The following is a 10,469-nucleotide window of genomic DNA, read 5'->3' as shown; positions in this document are numbered from 1 at the left end:
GATGTTGTTACTTTTGTTCTACTACTTAATTGGGTTGGTATTTACTTATACTTAGTAATTGCTAATAAAATTTTGACCAACTTTAAAAGCAATGATCAGCTCTAACCATCTCCTTTGGTAAGCCTTACACTTCACGTGAGCTCCCACCTTTGGCGAGTTCATGCACATTATTCCCCACAACTTGTTGAGCGATGAACGTATGTGAGCTCACTCTTGCTGTCTCACACCCCCCCCCACAGGTCAAGAACAGGTACCACAGGATGAGGCGCGTGGAGGATGCTGCGATGAGTTCGTGAGTGGTCTAGGTCGTCGTCTCCCAGTCAACTTTGGGTTGCTGGACCGTTGTCTCCTTATAATGTAACTAGGTAGATGCACGTGCGTTGCGACGTGAGTATTAAAATTGTATGAAATATAGAAACGGAACAACGATATGCAGGAGACGAATTCGTTGATGACGATATGCAGGAGAAGAATTTGTTGCGAGCAGCAGGGAGAGTTTACTTGCCAATCTTGATAATATCAGCAGGGCAGAGGAGCACGTCGGGGCTTCAACCACGGGGTCGCGACGACAAGCACGACAGGGAGAAGATCACAGCGCAGGCGAACTTGACGCGGAGCAACGTACGAAGAAGCGACACTCGACACAACTTCGGACGTCAGGCGCACACGGCTTGACCACGCAACAGTGAGTGATGACGACGAACTTGGACGATGGCAACGACTTTCTAGCGTCGTGAACAGAGGGCGCACACGAGCACCGAGCTCGACAAAACTTTTGACATCGCGAACAAAGGGCACACGTCGAGCTGGCATCAGGGAACAAGCGATGCAAAAAGGAGAAGCAAGCAACAGATGTGGCTCGGTTGTGGTGGGCGAAGAAGGTCGTGATCCTACAATTTATAGAGCAGAGAGAGGCGAGGGCGTCGGGGAAAGAGATCACTGCTGCCATTAATGGCGTGCAAGAGAAGAAATAAGTCAGTCGATCGGGGAAACAAATATTGGGAAGATGAAATGAATTCACGTATAAGGGAAGGAGATCGGAAGAGGGGAAATAAACCTGGCAGCTGCTAAGAGTGGGGTTAGCAATATATATTCTTCCGTGATAGTAGAAGCTATGAGTAGCTCCGCTTATCCCATGCACAGCGATCCACAGTGATCATCAAATCCTCTAAATTATTGATCTTTTCAACAATACTACCATACAAAATAATTTCTTTTCAAAAGTGCCCATAAATGTAAACAAGATACAGCGTTCTCAGTATTTCTATGATCTCCAACTTTCTGATCATTGCCCAATGAGCATATAGAGGTGCCATTCTCAAATAATCTAGAATTGAAACCATAATTCCATAATTTACATGCATCAGCAGAACCTCCAGATTATTCATATTCTCTGTAATACCTTATCTGGTTGTCCAACACGCATCCTTTTCATGAGATGTTATGAATCTGCAGATTGGTAACCAATGCCAGGTGCACTTGTAGGGGTTCAAGCCACTGGGAGCAAACAGAAATATTAGAAAGGTGAAACACTGCAGGATGCAAAGAGGGGTTGTCACTTGCCATCCAACCTGCAAGAGATGGCGACACCATAGGTTGAAATGGCAGCAAGGTCGATGCCATATAAGCAATCGATAGCCAGGATAATATAAATGGACTACTTGTGACAATACTTACAGCATGAACACCCATTGGTGGAATCAAGCTAACTTAGTGATGAATACAACGAGTGGACCATTGCGAGGTGGAGATGCTCTTGCTTCATTGGTAGGAGCAGCCCAAGAGTGAACAATGGAGTGTCTTGATGTGAGTGTTTACTCTAGGGTTCTTTTCAGAGCTGAGGTTGCTGGTTACACTGAAAGTCATTAGAAAGAAAGAAAGCCCAGTCAGACGATGAAACGGGATTAACTAAGTAACTGACGCAGGATCGGTTAACAATGAAGGCATGTACTATACATCGTTTTCAGAGATGTGCTTTATTTTGACTGATGTTCATGTTTTAAAAACTGCACTACTTTATTGCTTTGACCACAACAATGACTAAGTAACTGACGCAACAAGAACAGATCTTTCTCTATGTAATTGGACAACAAATAAGAAGAAATCAGTAACAAGACAATAGATAGCAGTATATTGGTACCTTCATTGTGATTGCATGAAAAGGTTCAGTTAACAACATGCCTATATATTCTGTCAGCTAAAATATGGTACACAATATACTGATCGAGCTAAAATATACGCACAGAATTTACTATCAGGTCAAACAGAAGCAATGAATGACTTATGTTCAGTTTGTTATCATCACTCATAATCCAATATTGAAGGGCATCAATACACAATATACTGCTACACTAAAATAACATCTACACCGAGTGTCCAAAAGCATTCCAAAATGATAGCCTATGTTAGACTCTAGAACCTCTATTGAATTTGGCCTAGAATAATCCATAGTTTCTATGCTCATCATAGAAAAGCATGTCATTAATCATCACTTAACAGAAAAAGCATGTATACTTTCTTGTGGCAAACTCTGGAACATCTTTTGTGTGGTTATGCTTGAGATAATTTAAAAGAAAAGCACAGATCACCACCCCTGACCCCAGAACATCTCCACCTACTCACAAGACACTAACATCACCATTTTAAGAGAACCGAGACGTACTAACTGAACAAGAGCCTAATAGATACACCATTTATTGAAGCACAAAGATAAGCACACATTGCAGTTTGGTACAAAAACAATCTCAATGCAGTCTAGAAAAGTTGGTTACCTCCTCAACGTTTGCTGTGATGTCAAGTTGAAGGATCCTAGAGCATAATGACCAAACAGAGACAGGTTATTTTAGCCTGTTTACAAAGATAGAGAAATCATTATGCCAAGTTGAAAAGATATGGTAGATCATCTGCAGCTCGTATCAAATTCAATTGTAACTATGGCAGAAGTGATATGTAACACATGTTTATTAAAGAAACTAAATATTTATATTTATTACACATAAGTTATTTTATACTCAAAACACTATGGCATAACTCACTTTTAATCAGAACTACTACTATCTAGAAACGAAGTGATAAAAAAATCAACAATCCAGCTTAGCGTTATATCAGGAGCAAGAATAATGTACCCTTGATTCCAAGTTCATCAGAACTGTAGATTTGATTGCCTCTTTAGCACAATCAAGTTGTTCTTGTGTAACTACAAGAGGTAAAAGATGGAGAACAAAGGAACGAACGATAATGGTCAATCCAAATTTGAAATAGGATAGTTGGCAAGAAAGAAGCCTTTTCCAAGAGGCACAATCTCCAAGAGTTCCTCTGCTGCCAAATCCATAACCTCCGTTGAAAAGTCTAGGCTCTGTTAAATGATAATATTAAAAAAACCAGTCAGCTATATTAATTGTTTGAACAAGGGCGTACACAATTTAGATTATGTACTAACATCACTTTTTTAAGAGAACCGAGACGTACTAACTGAACAAGAGCCTAATAGATACACCATTTATTGAAGCACAAAGATAAGCACACATTGCAGTTTGGTACAAAAACAATCTCAATGCAGTCTAGAAAAGTTGGTTACCTCCTCAACGATTGCTGTGATGTCAAGTTGAAGGATCCTAGAGCATAATGACCAAACAGAGACAGGTTACTTTAGCCTGTTTACAAAGATAGAGAAATCATTATGCCAAGTTGAAAAGATATGGTAGATCATCTGCAGCTCGTATCAAATTCAATTGTAACTATGGCAGAAGTGATATGTAACACATGTTTATTAAAGAAACTAAATATTTATATTTATTACACATAAGTTATTTTAGACTCAAAACACTATGGCATAACTCACTTTTAATCAGAACTACTACTATCTAGAAACGAAGTGATAAAAAAATCAACAATCCAGCTTAGTGTTATATCAGGAGCAAGAATAATGTACCCTTGATTCCAAGTTCATCAGAACTGTAGATTTGATTGCCTCTTTAGCATAATCAAGTTGTTCTTGTGTAACTACAAGAGGTAAAAGATGGAGGACAAAGGAACGCAAACGAAAATAAGCGGCTGCTGTTTTCGGCGGCGCAGTCTGGCCGCCGAAAATAATCTTTTATTTTCGGCGGCTAGCATGTTGGCCACCGAAAATAGCTTATTTTCGGCGGCTGGTACCTGACCGCCGAAAATAAAGATTTATTTTTAGCTGATTTTTTCTTGCGGCGAGAAACCACAGAAAATAAGGCTAAAACCGCCGAAAATAGATTCCGGAGGTCGGGCGGGCGGAGGCGGGGTTGGCGGGCGGTTTGCGGTGGCGAGGATTCCGGAGGTTGGGCGGGCGGAGGCGGGCGCGGTAGCGGGGGCAGTCTACACTAAGCGCTTAATAGTTAGTAGAGATTGTGTTCATGTATTCAGTAATGCACAATTAAACTGACGTGGGAAATGTCTCCATTAATCACATACTACTACTACCTGGCTAATCCTAATGTGCAACTATTAGTCACAAGACACTTGAAGGGTGAGGATATTATTAAAATCACAGTAATCCTACCATGCAGCTCTTGGTCACAGACTTACATGCCATTTAAAGAGTGAAAATATTGCTAAACAGTATAGTAGACATTTTTTCTCATCTCATCAACCCAGCAACATATTAAATCTGATTCCAGATTGAAGTAGTCATTTAGACCTCAATATCCTAAGAACACATATAATGTGATGCTCAACATTTTTACCAAATATAAATGGAGTTACTGTCATTACTCAAAAGGAAGTGCTAGCACTTTTGGCTATTCTGACAGAAGTAACTGCAGATCTTGTGAACAGAAACTTGAGTGGCAATATCATAAAGGGCAACATTCCAATCTCCCTAGGTACCATCTCTGCGGTGCAAGTAATGTAAGTGCACTTCAATGCCATAAAGTTTAGTGTGTTATATTTCTATTCTTTCAAGGGCGTCCTAATTCATAATTTGATTTTCTGACGAAACTAACTGAAAATTTTGTAAACAGTACTTCATATTGATTAAGTTTCGACCTATTTAGCGTAAAATGTCAATTGTTCCCGGATAGGTGATTGTAGGGAAAATTTATTTATTTGGCTGAATATTTCCATTTAAGTAATAGTTGGATACAGAATATAGAGCTATTAGCAAACATCTAGAATCAACTTTGATTTCTCTTGTTGTAAAATCTCTAAATGCCATAGGGCTTCTAATTCAGTTGTTGATGTATTAGCCTCATATGGAGCCAACTTTGATGCGAGTGAGTCTATTTTGATTAGAGAAAGCACCAGACTGTGCAATAAAAATGGGTCAGTCACCTTTGACAGCAAGCGTCACTGGCGTGGGTCGATCAAGTTTGGAGGCGACGATAAGGATTTTTTTAATATAATTTCAAGAATCCAAAGGGCATTTAGATAGGCTCAAAATCATGCTAGTTTATATGTTAGCAGGTAGCAGAAAACAAAACGATGTGTTCTCAGGTAGCAACAAACAAAACGACAGGAGCCCTTGCCGAATAATCAGGCACATGCGCGAGGATGGATAAGCAACAGATCAGCGACTGCGTGGGGATGGAGTCTGCTTGGAGAAGGAGAGGACACGCACCTTGATCTCTCGAAGGGAAGCACGGGAGACCGAAGACAGCTGCGGCGGTGGCGTGAGGGTTCGGGGGTGGAAGACTTGCTCCAGGACCCCGGCATTTGCAAACAGGGAAGCACAAGCAAATAAGATTATTCCTTGACATATAATAATGACAAAAATTGGGCACTGCCACATTGATCGTGCATTTGTTTGTGATGTGCTGGCATTATAGATACAGTCATATAGAAGCAAAAAGTGTCAGCTCAACACCCTAAGTAAAAACAGATTTGAAGTCACTATACCCCAAATGTTGACTCCAGCACTAAGACAAAATAACTGCTTGAAATAAATAGAGCAAGTATCACACTGACACAGATAACATCATTTTCTTCAAAGATGCTCCGTATATTAAGTTCATCAACAAAAGTTCTCCTTCTCTAGTAGAGGAGGCAGGGGGAAAAGTAGTTAATTGGATATTGGACAAGGAATTGCTAGTGTAATTAGTAATGAACTCGGGAATCAGGATAAACAAACTCTTTAATTCTTTTGATCTGATTAACATCTCATGAAACTACTGCATAAATTCTGCAACTCCAGGATAATGCACTAACCATATGGGTTGCGTAACTACAACCTACATGTGTGATAGAGATAAATTACATGAGAGAGAGATGATGCATACAGAAAGATTACACACTGGTCCATGTAGAGTGGGGCTTTGGTCTGAGCTGAGTGCAAAGCAGTCTAGGATCTAGTTTTATGGACAAACAAACTGAACTACAAATGAAATAAGAAATACTAAAAATGTAAATATAGCAGAAATGAACTATGAGACTATTAGACAGTTGTGCTGCAGGTCGGGTCATTCCATATAAAAGCACACCGGAATATCTCCAATGTTTCTCTCATGAATCGAATATTATACACATTTTAACTGCCATCATAGAGAAATGGATTAAAAACAGTTTTGCATGTATTATATGTCACATGCAAAAAAGAATTGGAAGGCGATAGTGCCCTTTTGCAGTATTAGGAATGGTATTTACTATTGATCAGGAAGTCCCAAGCTTTACTTGGCAAAGTGAGTGATTTAGTTGATAAAGTTAGAACATACTTTGTACAAACTCTTTTTATACCACGACTAAAAAATTCCCGTTCTGAATCAACCTGAGAGCTTGAAAGGAGAGGAAGATTTTCGCGCAGCAAACATCTGAGCATCTGGAAAAAAGTAAATGGACAAAATTGCAATAAGATCAACCGAAGGCTACATATCAAAGTAGACTAAAATTGAAAATTGCAGTGAGAAAAGGAGCACAATTGAAAAGGACATCTAACTTTAGTTTTTGTAGAGTTAAGCAAAATAGGTTTCTCGATTAATATTTTCAGAATATATCACATCAGGAAGTTATGATTAATCTGGATAGAATAATAGATTAGTCAATGAGCAACATGCAAAAAATATAAAACCAAGCAATAGCATTTTCCTATTTGTTATTTAATTTGACTATGAACCATATAAAATAATAAAAAATGAGCACAACAAACACAGAGCCAATATAGAACAAAAGATCAAAACACAACCCCAACGTATCACACCCTTTGTCAACGGCATAGTTGTCAAAAAGAAAGGAACAAAGACAGTTATAAACCAATAATATGTGGAGTAAACTATGACACATAAGGACAAAGTACACGAACATCCTACCAAGCCATTACTGCATGTCACATTTATACGGCCTTCAACAGCATCAGCTATGTTTGTGATCTTCAAATCAAAGTAAGTATCTTAAATATCTGAATTTAGCTCATGATTTGAAAAGAAACCATTTCTCAATTCATTAGGGAGAGTATATCTGCAGTGGCACTGCTTCCCAGACTGCATTTGACATTAAAATGAACCAGTGATTACTAATTTACATCTTGTAAAGAGAAAGACGAAAGTTGAACAGTACAACCAGAATTTGCTAGTGATGCCCTTTTTGGAGAAAATCTACATTGGAACTGTCAGAGAACTTTATAAAAAAGCAATCAAAATGCATACTATTCAATAATCAAACAATAAGGCCTGAAGTAAGAATCTTTTTACAGTATTCAAAATGAAGTTTGTACAACTTTTTAATATGAATAGAGGCTCAAGGTAGGTTAGATGCCACTCAACTCAGTTGGACTTGATAAAGCCATAAGCCACGGAGGAGGCTCTGGACACAGATCCCTTGCATAGGGAAACTTCAGGTATGTTTCTTGTTAAAAGAAAGCAATGTATTTACAACCTTCTATATAGGCTAGCCGTAACAATCTTTAATAATTAGCATAGAAGCTTATCATCATGCCCATGCTACCTGGGTAATTTGGGGCCATGGTTTCCTTCTACGTGAGAAGGTGCAACCCACAATGGTATTCCACATTTCCACGAGACTTGTAATGATTAAATCTTCAAAATTCACTTTAGACTGGGAGAGTAAGCTCCAAAAGAATTACAATATCTAAAGGTACTAATGTTTTAACTCTAAAAACTGTTTGAATTCATAATGCAATAGAAATTACTTATATCAATTTCTGGTCAAATAAAGGAATGCTTAACTGGGGCCTTTCATGTGATAAATAGTAGTGCTTGGTCGTCAAGGCCAAATAACGAAAAATAAAATTAAAATCTATACTTAATACTCTTAATAGCACGTGTCACCATATCATTTGTTCTAGATTGCTTTTTATAACGTTCACCAGAACCATCTTTGTTCTTGACAGGACTAATTGGAAGACGTTTTGTTGAATCTGGTTTGATATTGTTTCAGGTATGATGACATGCTCTGCAGCAGCACATTTATCACCTTTGTTGTCTATATTATTCGGTCGTGTTAATTTTAAATTAAATCGACAACATATGCTTCTTGCAAAATCACAAAAACAGATTAACAATATGGTCATGCATTTTGTATTCTTACTTTTCCAAAAACATTTCCAAAACTTAAATCTAATATGTATCAAGCTAACCCTAAATGCATAGAGGACTAATCGAGCCAACACAGTTAGGGTTGAAGGCTTTGATTCTAGTTGGATAACCATGCTGATTTCCAAATCGAGGATGAATGGAGCAAGATCCATACCTCAGGATAACTGAACTCTAGAAATCGTCTCGTATCTACCATGGGGAAGCCTTGCCGCTTGGACTGTGTCCTGCTGGTCGTCCCTCTCGCTATGATTGGGGATGTCGGTCTCCTGAGTCCACGGTGAGGTCTACTGCCGAGCTCCGCCACAGCGCTTCCACCGAGCGACGAACCGAACGAACGGGAGTTCAGCACGCCGCCGCTCATGGCCAAGCACGAGGGGGTGCTCAGCGAGGGACGACGTCGAGACACCATGCGGGAGATGGCTGATATGGAGGCGGCGGTGCCAGGTTGAGCAGGTTGGCGGCGTTCTCATAGAAAGGCGGGGAGGTGGAAGGAGCAGGTCGTAGGTACATCGGCACCACCTCCTCGGGGAGCGGCAGTGGTCGCATCTCGGCAGTCGGGGAAGGAAGGGCGTCGTTGGAGGCCATGGGGCGAGATCCGGCGTTGAAGGCCGCGCGGCACCTCGGCAGCCGGGGGAAGGAAGGGCACCGTTGGTGGGGGAGCCGCGCGGGATCTCGGCCGCGCGTAGCATGTAGCATGTGGGGGAGGAAGGGCGTCGTTGCCGTTGGTGGGGTAGTCGCATCCTTGCAGCCGGGGAAGGAAGGGCGTCGTTGGTGGCCATGGGGCGAGATCCGGCGTTGAAGGCCGCGCGGCATCTCGACAGCCGGGGAAGGAAGGGCGCCGTTGGTGGGGACTCGGCAGCATTTGGGGAGGAAGGGCGCCGTTGGTGGGGGGTCGTGCGCGGCATCTCGGCAGCCGGGGAAGGAAGACGCGCACGACATCTCGGCAGGCGGGGGCACGGTGGTGTGGACGCCCTCACTGCATCCTTAAGCACGGGCGAGGAGCTTCTACAAATCGACGGTGGTCGGGGGGAGGAGCGCTGATGTCGAACGGGGGCAGGGTCACGGTGTCGCCCCCTGTGGACGCCTCCAGCGCCTGCGCCACCATGAATCCGGGCATCGCCGAGGGGGGTGAGGGCAGGGGAAGGGAGGGGGAGGCCTTGAATCCTGGACGCATCCGCAGGGGTGTTCTCGGATCCTGTCACCGCGGCGCGGGACAGGGGGAGCAGGGGCGGCGGGTGCGAACAGGGGGAGCAGGGGCGGCGGCTCACGCGGGGAGGGAGAGGGGGAGGCGGGGGACGAACGTGGGCGTGGAGACGAGGACGAACGTGGGCGTAAGCAGGGGCGGACGGTGTAGATTTACAGAAGCGATTGGACGGTGTAGATTCACCGAAGGCAGAACCAGGGGAGGCAGCCTACCCCTTGCAGCCTTAATAGGTAGTATAGATATAGATTATTTATTTATTTATTTTGTATAGAACTCTTATTATATAGTAAAGATGTGACATTCGATCCTGTGCCATGATTCATCATATGTGTGAGACTTGGTCCCAGCACACCTGGTGATGATGTTCGCGCCCGGGTCTTGGTGCCCCAAAATCCGGGTGTGACACCTATACAGAGCCGTCGCTATGGGCGCGCCCGTTGTGGGAGTTCTGATAGTGGTGGGGCCCATCTATCATTCATAGAAGCTGCTATGCGTTCGCAAGGTTAGGGCTGACGAGCGGGACCCACATGCAGCGACACACTACGTACGGGTGAAGGTTGTCCAGCAACGCGGATAGGCTGGGCCGGCCGTTCGGCCCAGGTAGTTGAGGCAGAGAGGTTGCCCAATGGCCCCCACTTGCCATCCAGCGCACGGGAGCGTCCACACGCCCACAGGCGCAGGAGGCGTATCTAGGCTGAAATGGGGTAGCAGGCCCAGCTAGGTCGAGTTCTCCTTTTCTTTTTCTTATTTTC

The 10,469-nt window shown here is 42.6% G+C and overlaps 1 protein-coding gene across 11 annotated transcripts; it reads right to left on the bottom strand.

Annotated features, from left to right (window-relative positions):
• Nucleotides 1-1,153: 1,153 nt before the first annotated feature.
• Nucleotides 1,154-9,834, bottom strand: LOC103653199 (putative uncharacterized protein ENSP00000383309). Of its 11 annotated transcripts, none has more exons than XM_035967265.1 (9): nt 8,668-9,812; nt 7,269-7,439; nt 6,678-6,781; nt 5,588-5,661; nt 3,578-3,653; nt 3,126-3,355; nt 2,772-2,847; nt 1,678-1,855; nt 1,154-1,571 (listed from the first exon to the last, which is right to left on the bottom strand). In XM_035967265.1, the coding sequence occupies exon 1, from the start codon at nt 9,416-9,418 to the stop codon at nt 8,798-8,800; it is 621 nt and encodes a 206-aa protein (XP_035823158.1). In that variant the 5' UTR covers nt 9,419-9,812; the 3' UTR covers nt 1,154-1,571; nt 1,678-1,855; nt 2,772-2,847; nt 3,126-3,355; nt 3,578-3,653; nt 5,588-5,661; nt 6,678-6,781; nt 7,269-7,439; nt 8,668-8,797. The 11 variants fall into 11 exon arrangements, with proteins under 11 accessions (XP_035823158.1, XP_035823160.1, XP_035823159.1 ...); XM_035967267.1 differs by having other exon boundaries at nt 5,588-5,665; nt 6,731-6,781; XM_035967266.1 differs by having other exon boundaries at nt 6,731-6,781.
• Nucleotides 9,835-10,469: the final 635 nt, after the last annotated feature.

This window comes from Zea mays, chromosome 4 (assembly GCF_902167145.1).
Source record: "Zea mays cultivar B73 chromosome 4, Zm-B73-REFERENCE-NAM-5.0, whole genome shotgun sequence".
Classification (NCBI taxonomy): Eukaryota; Viridiplantae; Streptophyta; class Magnoliopsida; order Poales; family Poaceae; genus Zea; species Zea mays.
The sequence above is the reverse complement of the archived record's forward strand: the minus strand, read 5'-3'. Positions and strand labels throughout refer to the sequence as shown.